The 19,322-nt window shown below is 40.8% G+C and overlaps 1 protein-coding gene across 1 annotated transcript in view; it reads right to left on the minus strand.

Moving 5' to 3' along the window:
• Positions 1-228: 228 nt before the first annotated feature.
• The window catches only part of C3H1orf94 (chromosome 3 C1orf94 homolog), a 78,509-nt gene continuing 59,415 nt past the window's right edge, over positions 229-19,322 (minus strand). The window contains exons 5-7 of the mRNA XM_044671521.1: positions 14,448-14,522; positions 9,809-10,005; positions 229-304 (exon numbers count right to left, since the gene is read on the minus strand). Of these exons, the coding sequence (XP_044527456.1) occupies positions 229-304; positions 9,809-10,005; positions 14,448-14,522 (348 nt within the window). The remainder of the gene's footprint in view (positions 305-9,808; positions 10,006-14,447; positions 14,523-19,322) is intronic.

The raw sequence follows: 19,322 nt of genomic DNA on the forward strand, positions 1-19,322 counted from the left end.
TGTATGTGTGGTATGGGTGTGTATGTATGTGTATGTGTGTGTGCATGTGTGTGTGCATGTGTGTGGGTGTGTTTGCATGGGTCTGTGTGTATTGGGGAGAGGGCCTGCCTGGCCAGAACATTGGTTTTCCAAACCTGAAACCAGACGATCCCGGAGGCCAGGATTGCAGAACACTTAGCTCTGGCCCTATGGGAGGGGAGGTGACAGAGAAGAAAGGGAGAAGGACAGCTAAAAATTGATGCCATTCCCACTGGAAGAAAAGTAGGGGCTGTTCACCAGGGGTCCACTGGATGTTGAGCTAAACCTGCAAGAAAGAACAGTTGATCTAATGAGATTTGCTCCTGCCATCATCAGCCCAGCGCTTTTTAAGTTTCTCATTTGAATTGGGTGGTTGTCAAAATCCTGTGACAGGCATGGAGATGGGAATCCTCAGGAGAGGCCATATTTGAGCTCCAGCAAAAGCCCAGAATTTTATTCTGATCAAAGTAAAATAATTAAAAGGAGCCTAGTATTTCCTTTATTGGAGAGCCCCCACCTTCCCAACCAGGTCTTCCCATGTCCATTTTTGGGGGCCTGAGCCATTAGGAAATCATTAGCTTGGCCCACATAATAGAAGAGCTAGAAGGAACCTTGGATATCCTTTCATCCACCCCAATTTTTAACAATGAATAACCTGAGGTTTGGGGAGGCAAATGACTTGTCCAGAGGGACATGGAATGTTAGTGCTAGAATCTGGTTCTCTGGACTCTCAGCTCAGTGCTCTTTGCACTATCCTTCATGCTACCTCTCCATATAAAATATTTTATTAAATGAGTCTTGCCCTAATATTTAGGTAGGGTTTCTGGGCTAGCAAATATCATAGTTCTGGGCCAAGTTCCTGAACCTATGAACCTCCCACCATCCCCAGAAGGCAGCTTACTAGGCAGACCAGTAAAGTTCCTGGGCTACTGCTGTTTCTATAAACAGCAAACACCCTCACGGAATCCCAAATCAATGGGAGACTCAGTGCCAGATTTGGACAAAGGGATAGATGGGCATTTGAAGTCACATTCCCTAACATTTTTGCTTCCTTTCCTTTATCCCTAGAAAATGGAATCCCTTATTTCATTTCTAGGGCAATAAGTATGTAGCAAATATCTGCTCTGTGCTAAGCCTTAGGTGCTATGGAGATGACAAGAGAAGGAACGAATCAGTCCCTGCTCTCAAGGAGTTCCAAGTCTAGTAGGAGTGATGTGACTTAAGCATGGAAAACAATTAGGCAGTATGACAAGACTGGGTGGGATCTAATGTCAAATTTTCTATTAGAAGTGGTACAGGTGTAAAGCATTGAGGAGTCAGGGAGAAGAGAGAATGGAGTTGGCTGAAGTCACTAACAAAGGCTTCCTGGAAGAGGCAGGCACATCAAATAGGCCTTGATGGATGGTTGGATTTGAATAGAAGAAAAAGAGCATTCCAAGTAGAGTAGGACAGACATACAACAAATATTAGCAAAAGATTATAGTAACTGTATTGGATAAAAGCATAAATCCAGTTTTTGGGGATAAGAAATGGCTAATTGGTAAAAATGGTTGGGACAATTCGAAAGTAGTTTGGCAGAAACTAGATATCGAACAATCTTATACCATTCACTAAGATAAGATTCAAAATGGATAAATGATCGAGATGTAAAAGGAGATATAAGTAAATTAGAAGAACAGGAAACATGTATCAAATTTATGAAGAGGAAAGGAATTTGTGAGTCAATAAGAGTTGGAGAGCAATTGAAAAGGTTTTGTACAAATAAAACAAATGTTGCAAAGATTAGAAGGAAAGAAGAAAATTGCAGAAAAAATGTTATAGACAGCTTCTCAGGTAGACGTCTCATATCTAAAGTATATAGAGGACTCTGACAGCTTTATAAGAATATGAGCCATCCCCCAATTATAAGTAGGCCAAAGATATGAACAGACAATAGGTGAAGAAATCAAAGTAAAAATGCTCTAAATCATTACTAAAAATCAATTCTCTACTGATTAGAGAAATGCAAACCAAAACAATTCTTAGATATCATCTCATACCCATCAGATTGGCTAAAATGACAAAAGAGCAAAATGACTAATGTTCAAGGGGATGTGGAAAAATGGGGACACTAAGAGCAACTTGGAATTATAGCCAGAGAGCTTTAAAAACTATGTATACCCTTAGACTCTGCTGGGTCTGTTTTCCAAGGAGATGGGGAGAAAAGAAAAAGAACCTCAATGTTCCAAAATATTTATAGCCTCTCTCTTTTTGGTGGCAAATTGGAAAATTGAGGGGATGCCCATCAACTGCTGAATGGCTAAACAAATTGGGGTATGTGATTGTGATAGAATACAAAACAGAGAGCAGGATAATTTTAATAAAACCTGGAAAGAGCTATATGGGATAATGAATAGCAAAATGAGTAGAACCAAAAGAACAACATACACAGCTACAGATTTAATTCTTAAAGAATAAATTGTGAATGTTACCTCCAGAGAATGAACTGAAAGATGGAAACATGAAAGACATAATTTGCTTGAACATGTCTGTCTCCCAGATGATACCTTCTATGAGTCAGAGAGGTAGGAAGGGAGGGGTTAGGAAACTTGTGGATATATTCTATTGATTTTTTTTAAAATTCTAATCCAGGGAGGGAAAAATCTTAGGCAGATAAAGAATAAATTCACTAAGGTCACTTTCCACTTCCCAGAGAATGTTAAGACCTTTCTGGTCTAAGGTCCCTCAACTTCTTTCTTTTGCCTCCTCTACAATTTAACATATTTATTTGTTTTGCCCATTCTTTCCTCCTTATCTCTTGTCTCAGAGGAAGTAACAACCAGAAAAGAAGGCTTTCCTATCTCTTTCTGCTTCCTTAATCTCATTTCCACTCCTTTACCCTGAGACTTTTGTCTGGTAGTCCTTTCTCTCCCTTATCCCAGAATCACAAAATTGGGTGGGAGGAAACCTCTGAGGCTAGCCTATTCAACTCATTTTTTTTACCATATATGGTAAAAAACCAAATTTACCAGGTTTCCTTGGTATTGAAGCTTCCTCATGATGAGTAAATTCTCTCTATAATGCAGATCAGCATCTTCTCTGAAATGTATAGTCTTGAAGAGCTTCCTGGGACACTGAGAGGTTGTGACTTCCCCAGGATCACACAGCTGGGATGTGTTGGACATAAGACTTGAACCCAAGTCTTTCTAACTCGAAGGCCAGCCATACCACTACCCCTCTTTTCAACCTATATCAGAAGAAAAAACCTCTTTACAGCACACCCAACAAGCAGTTATTCAGTATTTGGTTAAAGTTGACCAATCACTCACTGAGACAGTCATTCTACCTTCAGCCACTACTTGAAATTTTTATTTCTGAAAGGCTTAATTTTGCCTCTTTGTCATTTTCTTCCATTGTAATTAGTTCTGCCCCCTGTGGCCAAGGAGAACAACTCTAATCCCATTCTTCTCTATCTAGTCAAATATTGGTATCACAGATATTTAGAGTTGGGAAGAGCATAAATAAGCCACTGAATCCAAGCCATATGTAAAAAAAGAAAAAAAAAGAAAAAAGAAAAAAAAGAATTCCCACAAGAAACCAGATAAATAGACATCCCATTGCTCTCTGCTTGAAGACCTCAAATAAAGGAAATCAAGGCAGCCCATTCTACTTTTAAATGTCTCTACTCAGTAGGAAGTTTCCCAACACTGTTTAAATTTTAAATCCTCCAAATTCTGCCCATTATTCCTAGTTCTTCTCCCTTTAGTCAAACAACAAAGCTAATCTACCAGACAGTTCTTCAGAACACTTGAAAATAGCTGTTATGTCTTCTTGAATCTTCTTTCCTCTAGGCCAGTGATGGGCAAACTTTTTAAAGAGGGGGCCAAAGGAAAGGAAATGCTCATTTGTCAGTCTATTTCTAAGGCAACTCTTTTGAAGTTTCATTGTATTGTATCCTACTCATTGTATTTGTCAGATTAGGAATAATGTTGCAGCCAGATAGAACATTTCAGGGGGCATAGTTTGCCCATCACTGCTCTAGGCTAAACATCCTCACTTCTTCCAACTAACTTCACATAGGATAAATTTGCAGTCCTTCACCATCCTGGTTGCCATTCTCTGCCAGTGATTCCCAAAGTGGGTGCCACTGCCCCCTGGTGGGTGCTGCAGCAATCCAGGGAGGTGGTGATGGCCATGGGTACATTTATCTTTCCTATTAATTGCTATTAAAATTTTAAAAAATTAATTTCCTGGGGGCTAAGTAATATTTTTTCTGGAAAGGGGGCGGTAGGCCAAAAAAGTTTGGGAACCACTGCTCTAGACATTCTCCATTATATCAATGTCCTTAAATTAAGCTTTACAAAACAGAATGCAATGTTCTACGTATGGTCTGAGGAGGACAGAGTAAAAAAGAACCATCATCTCCTTATTCTACCAAGCTATACCTCTTTTGATGAGGCTCAAGACTGAAATCAAACTTTTGGCTACCACATATTTTTCATGGCTGACATGCAGTGAGCTTGTAGTGTGCTAAAGCCATCAGACCCCTTTGTAGAAAAAAGAAAAAAAAAAACTGCTGCCTAACTTTGCCTTACCATTGCTGTATTTGTGAAGTTGATTTTTTGAACCCAAATGTCTGACTTTATATTTACTCATATTCAACTCTAGCATTGTAGTTTTAATTCAAAACTTTAAAAATCTTTTGGGATTCTGACCATCATCTATCTAAAATGTTGGCTATCCCTTTCAACTTTGTACCTGCTGATAATTTTCTAAATATGTCATCTAAACTATTATCCAAATCATTGTTACATCAATTAAATAGCACAAATCCCCAGGACACTCCACTAGAGGTTTCCTTCCAAGTTAACATGGAAAAATAATGGATACCCTTTGAGTTCAATCACTCAACCAGTTCTGAATGCAACTCCTTGTGCTATCACGAGCTCATACTTCTTCAGCTTTCCCATCATCAGAATAGCATGAGATACTTTATCAAACACTTTGCTAAAATCTAGGTTAATGATCCCTTTGCATTAGTCTGATCTATATGTTTAGCAACCCTGAAAAATAAAAGGAAATCGAAATGGTATGATATGTTCTTGATGAAGGCATACTGATTCTTTGGGTTTTCTCTCTTCATAGATATCCATGAACAACATTTTTAAGAGTGGACTCTGCAATTCTGTCAGAAAACAATCAGTCACATTAACTTACAGCTCACAGATTTTTTTCTTATTTTGAACACTGGAGCATTGACCCTTCTTCAGTTCTTCCATAAGGCCCCCATTCTCCATGATCTTCTAGATATCACTGAGACATTGACTCAGAAATCACAGTTACCCCTTCTTTCACTTCCCAGGAAAACACTTCATCTGGGTCAGGTGACTTGAATTAGCCATACATACCTAGATGCTCTCTCACTATTTCCATATTTGTCTTGGGTATTGACTCCCTATTTGTGATTTTTGTGCTGTCCTTTCTATCCAAAGGCCATTCTCCGTGGCAGAGAAAAAGGAAAGATAAGAATTAAGGAGACTTGCCTTCTTTCTGTTGCCAATTTTCATCCTATCTACCTCAAGCACAGCTCCTATCATTTCTTTCATCTTTCTTTTCCTCCAATAAAGCATCCCTCCTCCCATCCTCTTTTTGTTATAAGTTTTCCTTTCCAGCTTAAGTTTATTCTGAGTTTTACCACACCAGATACTCTTTTTTTTACAAAGCTGTGCCATGCTTTTGTATCCACATCTTCTGTTACTTGCCCTTGCTTCCATCTTCTGTACATTTCTTTGTAAAATCAAAATTGGTTGGTAAGTTCCCTGTTACATCCATACTGATTTCTTCAGACAACTTCTATTTTATCTCTTCATTGGAGTTGTTTCCCTTTGTGTCTTCAGGATTTCATTTTTAAATTTCCCTTCCCTCCTGTACTGATTTCCCCTAAAGAATTCTAATCCATGGGCTCTTACCTATTCATCCTCTGAGCTCTTTGAAATCTGCTCTCCTTAAGTCTACGGTGCATGTCATGATATACCCAGCTTTCCTTCCCGATACTACAAACTCTAAAAGGTAGGTTGAAATCACTCAGCCCCAAAGCTCCCATACAGTGCCCTCCTGTTAGAATCAAATCCAGAATAAAAATTTCCCTCATTAGCTCCTTCACCTTTTGAAAAACAAAATTTTCTTTGAAATAGGTCAAGAAATTATTAGCAGCCTTGCTTTTGGCAGAAGGAGCTCCAATAGATGTCTGGATAATTGAACTTCATTATTACTATATTATGCCTCTTTGCCAGGCTTATAATCTCTTTTCCAAATTCATATGTTTCTTCTTTCTGTACAGGTGGTCTGTAATATACCCTGATCACAAAATCATGTCAGTTTCTCCATTGATCTTCACCCAAGAGCTCTCCTCTAATTCCTGGATCTCCTCACACTTCTTAATAATGTTACCCTCCTGTTTTTATTGCTATTCTGTTGTTTTTTTTTTTAAACAATTTATGTCCATCCAACAACATATTGCAGTAGTGGGCTTCTTCCCAAGTTTCAGTGATACCTGTGAGATCAAATTTGCCTCTTTATATTAGGACCTCTAGCTCATTTTACTTGTTGCCTAAAGTCAGCAAATATGCCCTTATTTCATTTCCTCTTTTTCATCCTTCGATGCATATTTTATTTACTCCAGATAGTGCCTTCACCATTCTGATGACCCTCTTTGAACATTCTTGAGCTTATTAACGTCTTCCTGAAATTGTGGTGTTTGTAAATAAACACAATATTCCAGATGCTATATCATTTTCAAACTTCTTTGTTCCAATGTCTGCCATCTCATCATTAACAGGAGGAAAACTTTTTCCCAATCTGCTATTTTCTGTTCTAATTCTCTCTTTTCCTTCACTCCTCAATTGAAGAAAGAGTAGGCTCTATTCATTGCTTCCACTTCCTTGCCGTCCACTCACACATCAAACCCCTGCAGTGAGATTTCCATCTATACCACTCTCCTGAAACAGCCCTAAGATTAGTAATGATGTGCTATTGCTATATCCAATGTCACCTTTTTGTTCAACTTCCTTAATATCTTGGCAGCATTTGACACCATTAACCAAGTCCCATATATCCTTTCTGGTTTCTCTTTACTTCCCTGATTTCTGGGATACTACTACACTATTCTAACTCCATTCTTTCTCTTTATTTCTGTTTCTGACTCTTTTTTCCTCTTTTCCATTACTATATCTATTCCACAGCTTTCATCCTTGGCCGTCTTCTCTTTTTTTTACTCTTTCCCTTGGCAATTTCAACCATGGCCTTAGTCTCAGCTATCATCTCTATATAGATAACCGCCATATCTATATTACTAGCATGACTCATTTACCAAACTGAAGTCCTGTATTCCGAAATGCTTCAGCTGGACCTCAAATTCAGCATGTTCAAAAATGAATCCATCTTCCTGTGTACTTCTGCCCAAAAAACAAAGAAATACCTGCTCTTCCTCTGGATTTCTCTATTACTGAAGGAATGGGGCTATTATCTACTCAGTCTCCTAAGCTTAAAGCTGCAACCATTTTTGATTCTTATTCTGCTTCACCCCATCCTCTAATCTTCAATCTATCACTAAATACTATGGATTCTTCCCTCACACAATGCCTGTCAAATCTTTCCTTTCTCTGAAGTCATGATGTGACCCACCCTAATTTACTTCACTTCTTTACTAGATTTAATAATTTAATAAGCAGTCTGTTAACTAGTCCCCTGGTTATTTCCTTCCCAATCCTTCCTTGCTGAAATAATCTTCCTAAGGAAGAGATCAGACATATGACTGCCCTCCTGCTAGGTGCTAGGTGACACAGTGGATAGAATACAGCATGAAATCAGGAAGACCTGAGTCTGAATCTGGCCACAGACACTAGCTGTATTACCCTGGGGAAGTCATTTAACCCTGCTTTCCCTCAATTTCCTCATCTGTAAAATAAACTGGAGAAGAAAATGGTAAACCACTTTGAGTATCTTTGTTCCAAATGGGGTCATGGAGAGTCAGACACAACTGAAACAACTGAACAGCACTCGAAAATACTCTGTAATTGCTTTTAAGGCAGAATCTTAGCCTGGCATTCAAGACACTCAACATTCCTCTTGCTGAACCCTGCACTACAACCAAATTGGATTATTTGACACCCCTTGAACATACTTTGTATTTTCTGCCTTCTGTTGCTTTGTGATACCATTCTCTTCACCTCCAAAGCCCTTCTACCTCATCTCTATAGAAATCTTACCCATTCATCAAAGTCTAGCTTTAAATGCTGTTTCCTTCATGAGGTTTTCTCTGATCACTCTGATCAGAAGTGACCTCTCCCTCCTCTAAATCTCCTACAGCTTTTTGTTGGTACCTATCCACAGGAATTTTGCACATATTGCATTTGAGTTTTTTTCTTTATTTATCTCTCCTCTTAAAGTGCATGTTCTATTGGTATCCACACAGTATCAGGATTTTTAGGGGACAGCCCCAAAATGTTGGATGGAGCCCCTGTTGGGGATTGAAGGCACGATATGAAGAAGATTCAGGATGAGAGGACATGGATAGTTTCTGACATGTGTCACTGAAGGAAGTAGCTACATTGATGAGATCACAGATTCAATAAATAACCAAGCATTAAATTGTATAGGTTTTGAGGGCAAGGACTGTCCTATTCATAGTTTTATCCTTTGTAGAATCTAGCATGGTAGTGGACACAAAGTGCTTAAGAAATATCTTTTGAATGAATGAATTAAGATTAATGCTGCAATGGAGGATAAATTAGGAAAAAAAAGAAGAAAGGCGTAGACAGGTAATAATAATAGCTACCATTTATATACTGTCTTGAAGTTTGCAAAGGGCTTTACAAATGTCACTTCATTATTATCATCCCAATTTTAAGATGAAGAAACTGAGGCTGAGATTGTGACTTGCCTATGATCACATAGGTTGTAAGTATCTGAGGCTCAGGTCATCCCCCTGAGTCTCATAGCCTGAGACCTAAAATCAGTTCTTGCTGATTCCAGGTCCAGTATACTATCCACTATGTTAGTTGGCTGCCCCCAGGTAAGGGCAAGTTGTTTAAAAGCTAAGAATGTCAAGATAAGAAATTTGGACAAGATTCTATAAGCAAAGAGAGCTATTTCATTCTTGGGAGTAGGAGTAACACAAGCAAGAATATTCTAGAAACTATCTGTAGGGAAAAGTCAGATAGGGGAAGAGAATAGAGCTAACGAGACAACAAAGGATGCTGCTGTGCCAATCTAAGGATGGTTTGATAAAGTCCTAGCTCAAGTCACCTTTCCTCCTTGAAGTCTTTCTTGACCATCTATAAAATGTAGGGCTTGGGAGAATTGATGTTTATAGACTCTTCCAGCTCTAAAATTCTATGTTCCTCCTCCAGCTCATAGCACTCACAGTATGTACTCAGAATTTTGTACTTGGTTATATTCCGCCATATAATGTTCTGCATTATTGATTCTTTGTATTGCTTCTACAACTGGACTGGGAGCACCTAAGGGCATGGGCCATATCCCGTCCTTCTGTCTCTCCATAGCACCAGTAGGTACCTAATAAAGACCTTAACTTCAAACACCATTTAACTGCACTTATATCAACCACAAAAGTCCTCTAAGGAAGCTGGCCTGTGGACTAGCCATACCCTCTGGGATAATACTATTGGGTAATCTATCCAGAAATATCTAGGTCCAGAGAACCCCACTATTCTCATAGCATCCCCACTTCTACCCCCAATTTTTTCCAGATAATTGCCATGTTGGACCAGGATGGGGTTTGGGAACGTACCCATAAGCTTGGGGGAAGAGGTACTGTGGCCCATCTCCTGCCATGGGGGAAGGGTCACGGGGGCTGGTGGACAGCTTAGGAGGTGTCCTCTGTGGGTACGAATAGCCAGGCTGGACAAAAGGGATGTAACTCAGCAAGGGGGTATACGATGATCTGAAAATCTGCTGTCCCATCTGCTGCGGGTTGTAGGGCGTCACCTGTCATTCAGAGAGGAGAGAGGATCCCCACATTGGCAGGGAAGTTTCCATTCCCAACCCCCCCAGTTACCTTCCCTGAGTCCACACAGACCATATGCCCCATAGATTATATCTTGAAACCCACCAAAGACCCTAGTTCACTTTTCTTGTTTATGTCATCACCAAATCTCATAAACTTGACTGCTCAGCCTCAGTCATTCTATCATCTTCACATGGCATGGGCATGGTGAGTGCCAAATCAAACCAAAAATAGAAGCATACTATGTAAGTGTATTTATGATAATCTCATTCAATTTAGAATCCTGTCTCAAAATTGTAACTGTTCCTATGGACAAGGGCCATCAACTACCCAAGTAACACCTCTCATCATCGGGGAAGAAGTCTACCCCACACCCATGTTTCTTCAGGCACACAAGAGCTGGGATGTTTCAAAAAATAAGTTCCCAAATTAGTTTTTTTAAGACGAGTTTAGTTGGGGAGAGAAGGAGCAGAAATGCTAGAATACAGGACTCTATGAAGCTATTTATAGGGTAGGTCACCACTAGGGGCAAGTCAGAGAGGATGATGGGGCTACATGAAGGAGGAACTCACCTGGGATGAGAAGAGAAGGAAACATCTGGTAGAGAACTAATTTTTCTTGCTAACTAGATTCTATACTCAGATGTTTCTACCTGCTAAAAGAGCATAAGTACTGCTACCACTCTCTAAATGTTCATGCCCTAAGACAAAATCCTGATCATCTCACCCTAGTTATAGTTCTGAGCCAAACATCCTACTGCTGCTTCCTCCCACCCCACCCCACCCCAACAATCCCAAGGTTGTATTGGAAGGTGCCATGTCCTTAATGGGGAAGTGAATTCTGTACAGGGAGGAGGTTAATGAGTGAGAGGCTGAGTTAAAGTTCAAACTCCTCAGATGACATCCAAGGCATTCTTCAAGCTGAAACCACTTGCCTTGTTGGTCTTATCTCCTAATCCTCTATTCCATAGCCTTAAACATATCTGGCACTCTACTACCTCCTTGCTTTTGCTCAAGCTGTTTTCTATGACCAACTTGTCCTCCCACTGCCTCTTGGCCTGTGGAATCTTGTGATGTTTTAAGTTCCACCCAATATTACCTTCATGAGGCCTTTCTTGATTCCTCTCTTGGAATTAGCCTTCACCCTCAGGTCTCTGTAGCTCTCTAAATCCCATATTGGTGGCTTATCCCCCTACTAGATAATGAATCCCATGGGGACAGGGTTCACATTTTATCTCCATACCTAACATACTTCTCTTTGCATTTTTTACATAGATTTATTTACATAGCTACCTAAGACATATTTGTTATCAAAGGTGTAGAAGCACAGGAAGCATAGCTTCCTGGCTTTTGGAAGGGCTGTGGCTCATGTCCTAAATAGCCTAAATGCAAAAGATGCTCCAGTAGCTATGGAGGCCTATAAGGCCAAGCCTTCCTGGTGGAGAGACCAGATATTCTGACTTTAGCACACAAGAGCCCCAGAATCCCTTGTCCAATTCATCAGAGGGGGTCAGAGAGTCTGTCCTTGTCTGTCGCTGGTGTCCCAGGCTTTGCACCCACCACCAGGAATCTCCCTTTGGATGAGAATAGGGAGTGAACTCAGCTGGGATAGTCAGATCTACAAGTCTGGGCTGGCTCTTTATTTCATTTTCATAAAAAGATAGGAGTCAGGAACTCAAGCCAGAAGGGGCCCTAGAGGGCATCTAGATCTACATTTTTAATTTGTTATTTGAGGAAACTGAGGCCTGGGGTGATGAAGTGACTTCACTTGTTCAGATTGTAAGAGGCAGAGGCAGTGGCAGGATTTGAAGCCAAGTTCACAAAGTTTTCCCCCATACCAATTGGATAACATGTCTGGATTTTGGAGCAGCATAAGCTATGGTGCTGGACCCTGGTTGATACTGAAGGTATACCCCCACACCCATCATAAGGAAGATACAATTTGGGAGCCTCCACACCGTGGACTTTGCCACTGCGCCATTCCCTTTCTTACCTGGCCTCTCTGTTTACCTGCTTGACCCAACACACACCAACTTCAGTCCCTGTCAACTTCCTTTAAGTTCCCTTGACCTGAACTGTATGTTCAAGCAGAAGTGATGATGTATTTATTCTGCAATGCAACCCAGCTGTTGCTGGTGTCTTAGGATAATAGAGGCATCCTCAGAGGATGCTCTAGCATGGGTTGAATACACAGTCCTATCTGTCTTCTCCTCCACAGAATACTGTGTTTTCTAAAAACCAAGGATTTCATCATTCCCAAGGATTTCTGGGGCCCGTATCCCTTCTACCATCTTTGCTTATGTCTGCAGCAATGTGAACATGTTAGGAGATGATAGCCAAAATAATAATAATAATAATATAATTCACATTCTAGCACTTTACATTTACAAAATAACATGCTCACAGCAACCCTTTGAAATGAGCCGGTCAAGTATCATAATCTCTGTGTGACTGATGAGGGAAATGGGTGACAGTGACTTGCTGCAGATCATACAACTAATAATGACCAGAGGAGGGATTCAACCCAGGGATTCTGACTCCAAGCTTGGCCCTCTGGTTACTGTACTCTAGTTGACCAACCAATCCCTAACCTCCATCTGGGGCTAGAAGTTCATTGTTAAACAAAGCCATAAGATGTCAGGGGATAGATTCAGAGTGAGAGGAGTGAGGTAGAACTGGGCATCCCTGGCTCTGGCAGAGCTCATTTAACTGAAGTCACTTGTGAGCTCTCAGGGAGCCAATCCTTTCTGGATACCCTGGTGAGGACAGTACAGCCCTCACATGCCACATATTCTCACTACAGAGACCATCCAAAGGGCAGCCTGGCCTCCCTAGGGGCTGCCAAGTGACACTTCATGCTCTAGGAACCCTGCATGAGTCTCTGAACTATGGAATTCCCTTCGCATTCCATGAACACCTCAGATTCTTCCCTACCTTAGACCCATTAATAATCAGGGAAATAAAGAGGGAGAAGAAGTGGGATGGGGAAGGAGGAAAGGGAGGACATTGTCTGTATCTGTGACTATGTCAGTGTCAGTATTTATGTCTGGATGTCTGTAGTTCTGAGTGTATGTAACTGTTTCTGAGTGTGTCTAAGCTGTGTCTATGTCTATGTCTGTGTTGGTATTTATGTCTGAATGTCTATAGGTCTGGGTGTATGTGTCTGTGTCTGAGTCTGTGTGTCTCTCTATGACTGTGTTTATATTTATGTCTGGATGTCTATGGATCTACGTATATGTTTCTGGGTCTGTGTGTCTGAATATCTGGGCATACATATCTATGTCTCCAGGATAACCTAAGGACAATTGTGAAGTCAGTTGAGTTTTCTTTAGTGCCTTCTGCTTTTCTTTTCAGATACTTTCCCCCTATTTCTCTCCTCTACCTCAACACTTTGCCTTGTCTCAGAGAACTGCAATCCCATTCCCTATCCCACCCCCAACCAGGGACTAGGATTTTCTGATAAAGCAAATCCCTAAGGATAAGGCAGGTAATGTGCTTCAATTATTGGACATAGAAAGAAGGAAGAGAGAAGGAAAGGAAATTTTTAAAGAGGAACCTGGAAAAGCTAATGCCTTAACTCCAACATGGGAATCAAAAGTCATCGAACCATATATCAGAGCTGAAAGGACCCTTAGAACATAAACTATGGAATATTAGAGCTTGAAGAACCTTAAGCTATAGAATATATAATATTTTATCTGGGAGAGATTTTTAGAACATTTCATGTTATAACTGGGAGGATCTAGGAGATCAAGGAGTTCAATCCCTTCATTATATATAGAGAGAAACTGAGGTCCAGGGATTTGTACTGAACTAGGTCTTGACCCCAGGTTTTCTGGTTCCTAAGAGCATGACAGAAAGGAGGGAGCAATATACTTGGGGTCAAAAGACTTGTTTTCTAAACTCATTTTATTTACTCTGTGACCTGAGGCAAACCATCTCACTCCGTTAAATGTGTCCTCACCCATAAAATGAGGATAATGGTTCCTGACCTAATGATTTCATAGGGCTACAGTAAGAATCAAAAGAATTGGTGAATAGGAAATTGCTTTGGAAACCAGCTCTCCATCTGTGTAATTTATATTCCATAGCCCTCAGAAACAGATTTGTGATCAACATATTCTCAAGCCTCCCAAATCCCTCTACACTAGAGACTGTCTGCCCGGTCTTGGTATAATACTGGACCTGATTGTCTTTTCTAGCCTATCTGTATCTGAGGGTTTGTGACTGTCTTTCTGTCTGCCTGTCTGTGTTTGTATGTCAGTGTTTCTGAGGTTATTAATGTGACTGTCTGTAGGAATAAGGGGTAGGACAGGGGAGAGGATAAATAGAGAGATCAGGAGAAAAACAAGAGTAAAGATAGGACAGACACACAGATGGAAGATGGGGGTGGAGGGCTGCCTGGAAGCAGTGACTGAGCACACCTGTCTGGAGTAGCATCCCAGCTGGGGGTGCAGCGCCTGAGGGTAGGGCATCCGTGCTCTCTGCTGATACAGGCCCTGGGGGAGAGAGGGGAGAAGAGACTCAGCACTGGGTCTGCTGGGAGGGGGGTGGGAGAGGGGAGTGAAGTGGAGACACAGAGGCTGGGTCCGTACTGGCCAATGGCTGCAGTCATTGTATACACCAAGCCTCCAATATGGCATAAAGGTTCTGAACCTGGGACTCTGGCAACTACAAAGCCAATGATATTGCATCGCTTTCTTGTTCAAGTGCCTACTGTGGCTCCCCATTGTCTAAAGCATCAATGCAAAGTCTCTACACTGGCCCTGTAGTCCCAGCATCATTATGGGTCATCCCTTCTCTGCAGGCTTTAGCCTTCCAGCTCCATACATAGGATCTGGAGCCAGAAAAGCCATACGGACCATTTGGTTCAACCACTTAATTTTATGGTGGCAAAAACTGAGATTTGTATAGAAAAAACTTGAGGGCAACAGAGGTGGGATCTGAATCTAGGTCCCCTAACTCTAAATCAAATGCTCTTTCCTTATTGCCACACTACCTCATCTTCATAGTTATCCTTCTTCTCTCTCTTCTGCAGGTGGTCTACCACTAGCCCCATGATTCATTCTCGCCCTTTTTTCCAACCAGGTTACTTACTTCCTCTCTCTTTCCTCAGCCCCATCCCAAATACAAACCCAAGTCCCTACAGCCCAAGGCTTCAGACAGAGACCCTGAGGAAGAGAGGGATTGGTGATATGATCTAGCCCTCTTCCCAAGTACCTCCCTCCAGAGGCAACAGCCATCCCTCAGCCCTCTCTGGTCATCTTTCCTCATTCCCACTTCGCTGTCCAAGCTTATACTAATTCTTCTCCTACCCTCTCCATCTCTACCTATCTGAATTGTTGCTTCTATGCCTGGAATGCTCTCCCTTCTCACTCCCACCCATGGAATCCCTAGTTTCTAAGCACTAAGCTCAACTGTCACTTTCTGTAGCAGACCTTTCTTAATCACCTCTCTTACTAGTGCCTTTTCCTCTCAACCTTGTTTGATTTTGCATGTTTGTTATGTTCTTATATATGGGCAGTTATTCTCCTTTCACACCTATATACCATGAGCTCCTCGAGGGCAGGGATAGTTCACTTTTGTCTTTTTCTCTCCAGAGCCAAGCACAAGACCTGCCACCAAGTAGATTAACAAATGTTTATTGTATTGACTTCAAAAGCCCACCTCAAAAATTTCCCCTCCCAAGAAGCTTCCTTTCCTGATCTTACATCTACTCATGTAGCAGGGTGAATGCTATTCCAGAACATTTATTCACTGGTATCATTTGTCAAGGTCATCAAGTCATTGTAGGTTTGGCTCTTGTCTTCCCAATCCTCTCACAACTCTTGACTTTTTGGAACTTCATGTCTACTTCCCTGCACACCCTAGCTACTCACCCAAACCCAATGCCTGTGACTATCTATGTTTGTCTAGATATTCCTCTATAGGTCAGAGAACTAAAAGTGCAACAGGAGTCAGGGTGTATGTAAACCACTTCCTTCCAGAAGGTTAATTAGCATCTGTGTCATTTTTCTAAACTGAATAAAGAAATAGATTCTCAATTAATTGTGGTTAGTTGGTTGGTTTATCAATGAGAATTTATGGTGACTTTTCTCTCAGGAATACATTCACTTCGGTCATCTCATTTGTCTTCTAATAACCCCTCAGAACCAAGAAAGAGTCCAAAATCATTCTTTCATTCATTCAAGAAACATTCAGTGAGCTGCTTAAAATTTGGGCAAGAGCTTAGGCTAAGTTGAAGGAGATGCAAAGCTAAATAAGACAGAGCTCTGTTGCCAACGGATATTGCAGTCTAGTAACATATTAGTGCTCTAATTTTACACATAGAGAAACTAAGGCTCAGAGTATGTAGGTTGTCATATTCAAATTCTGGGAGTTGTGAGTCTCACCTTGATTGACAGGTGAAGACAGTTGGAGACGTTGGAATGTCCCCAGATGCCGTGAGGACAAGAGGAAAGGCAGTTGGCCAGAGGATATAAATACCCTGACAGCCATCTGACAAGGACCTTTGGCTTTGACCTTGGCCTGGAACCTTTTGGCCTTGGGCATTGATCTCTGATATTGGAGCATTGATCTGTGGATCTCTGACCATGGGTCCTCTGATTCTCTCTGAATTCCCCCTAGATATTTAGACATCTGAACCATCATTAGATATTTAGGTGTCCAAGCCTGGGTTGGGAACCAGGAAGAGGGAAGGAGAAGAAGTAGAGGGAGGTAAGGGAGGTATTTCCTGACAGCTGTGGGACTGACATAACAACTGGCAATAAGAAGCTGAAAGGGATCATCCATGTCTGTATCAACCAAGCAGATTGTTTTCTCTGCTTTGGCTGTGGCCAAGCTGAGCCAGAGGAGGTGAAGAACAAGAGCTCTTACTGAAACAGCCTACTATCCTGAGGGATTAGTGATCATAGCCATTAGTGACAGGGTCTCCTATCCCCAATCCATTCCTGATTGTTTGTTTCCCTTATTAACATCTATAGATAAAGTTTATTAAGTACCTTCCTGAGTGATTATTACTTCACAACCCTTGGGGAGGGAGCAACGCAGTCAGGCGAAAATGTTATCCAAGGCTAATAGAGCCCAATATTAATAATCAATCCAACCCCAGGTGGGACCTGAAAGGGTTACCCATCCACCTGACCTTTAGGGATCCTGCTTGGATGCTGTTATCGAGAAGGGGCAGTTATTATAACATCCAGCTGAGTGACAGGACTTGGGTCCTGCACCAGCTATCAAGGGAATCCAAGTCACAGCTTCCCTGACTAATATACCCTATAATAACTGTAATAGTAGACAAAGATAACTTTTTTATAACAAGGTCAGTAGCAGATCTCCTGATTCCCAGACCAGATTTCCACAGACCTGGACCTGCTTGGCTGTAGTGGCACTGGGAGTGGAACCTTTGGGATTTGAGGTCATTTCTAGGTCTAACATTGTAATTTCCATCATATTTTATGAGTGAGCTGCCATGAATATTAGGTCACAGAGCTCTGAAGAGTTGCATGGACCAACCACAAAACTCAAAGGCCCAAGTCTACTACCATGAATGCTAAGGAAGATAAAAGGCAAGAAGATGATCAGAAAGAGATAGGACCAATGGTCAGAAAGGATAGGAAAATAAAACAGAATGGAGAGGGGTTAGAACTTCCTACTTCTTGTTTTACTCTTATTTTCTCTGCCAAGAATAATGACCTGATATTAAAATAGGAAAATAAAGCAGGATGGAGAGGGGTTAGAACTTCCTACTTCTTGTTTTACTCTTATTTTCTCTGCCAAGAATAATGACCTGATATTAAACTATACTATAAAGCAGCAGTCATCAAAACGATATGGTACTGCCTAAGAGACAGAAGGGAGGATCAGTGGAATAGACTGGGGGTAAGTGACATCAGCAAGACAGTGTAAGATAAACCCAAAGAGCCCAACTTTTGGGACAAAAATCCACTATTTGGCAAAAACTATTGGGAAAATTGGAAAACAATATGGGAGAGATTAGGTTTAGATCAACATCTCACACCCTACACCAAGATAAATTCAGAATGGGTGAATGACTTGAATAGAAAAAAGGAAACTATAAGTAAATTAAGTCAACACAGAATAGTATATTTGTCAGATCTATGGGACAGGGAAAAATTTTTAAACCAAGAGTTAGAAAAAATTACAAAATGTAAAATAAATGATGTTGATTATATTAAATTAAAAAGGTTTTGTACAAACAAAAACAATGCAACCAAAATCAGAACGGAAACAACAAACTTGGAAAAAATGTTTATAACAAAAAACTCTGACAGAGGTCTAATTACTCAAATATTCAAGGAGGTAAATCTATTGTATAAAAAAATCAAGCCATTCTCCAGTTGATAAATGGGCAAGGGACGTGAATAGGCAATTTTCAGATAAAGAAATCAAAACTATCAGTAAGCACATGAGAAAGTGTTCTAAATCTATAATAAATAGAGAAATGCAAATCAAAACAACTCTGAGGTATCACCTCATACCTAGCAGATTGGCTAAAATGAAAGAAGGGGAGAGTAATGAATGCTGGAGGGGATGTGGCAAAATTGGGACATTAATGCATTGCTGGTGGAGTTGTGAACTGATCCAACCATTCTGGATGGCAATTTGGAATTATGCCCAAAGACCTCTAAAAGACTGCCTGCCCTTCAATCCAGCCATACCATTGCTGGGTTTGTACCCCAAAGAGATCATAGATAAAAAGACTTGTACAAAAATATTTATAGCTGCGCTTTTTGTGGTGGCAAAAAACTGGAAAATGAGGGTATGCCCTTCAATTGGGGAATGGCTGAACAAATTGTGGCATATGCTGGTGATGGAATACTATTGTGCTCAAAGGAATAATAAACTGGAGGAATTCCATGTGAATTGGAAAGACCTCCAGGAATTGATGCAGAGTGAAAGGAGCAGAGCCAGAAGAACATTGTACACAGAGACTGATACACTGTGGTAAAATCTAATGTAACAGACTTCTATACTAGCAACAATGTAATGATCCAGGACAATTCGGAGGGATTTATGGAAAAGAACACTACCCACGTTCAGAAGAAGAACTACAGAAATGGAAACACAGAAGAAAAACAACTGCTTGAACACATGGGTTGATGAGGACATGATTGGGGATGTAGGCTTGAAACAACCACACCAATGTAACTATCTATAATGTGGAAATAAGTCTTGATTGATGATGTTAAAACCAGTGGAAATGCGCGTTGGCTATGGGCGGGGGTGAAGGGGAAAGTAAAACATGATTCATGTAACCATGGAAAATTTTTCTAAAA

The sequence above is a fragment of the Gracilinanus agilis genome, chromosome 3, assembly GCF_016433145.1.
Source record: "Gracilinanus agilis isolate LMUSP501 chromosome 3, AgileGrace, whole genome shotgun sequence".
In the NCBI taxonomy this organism is placed as follows: domain Eukaryota; kingdom Metazoa; phylum Chordata; class Mammalia; order Didelphimorphia; family Didelphidae; genus Gracilinanus; species Gracilinanus agilis.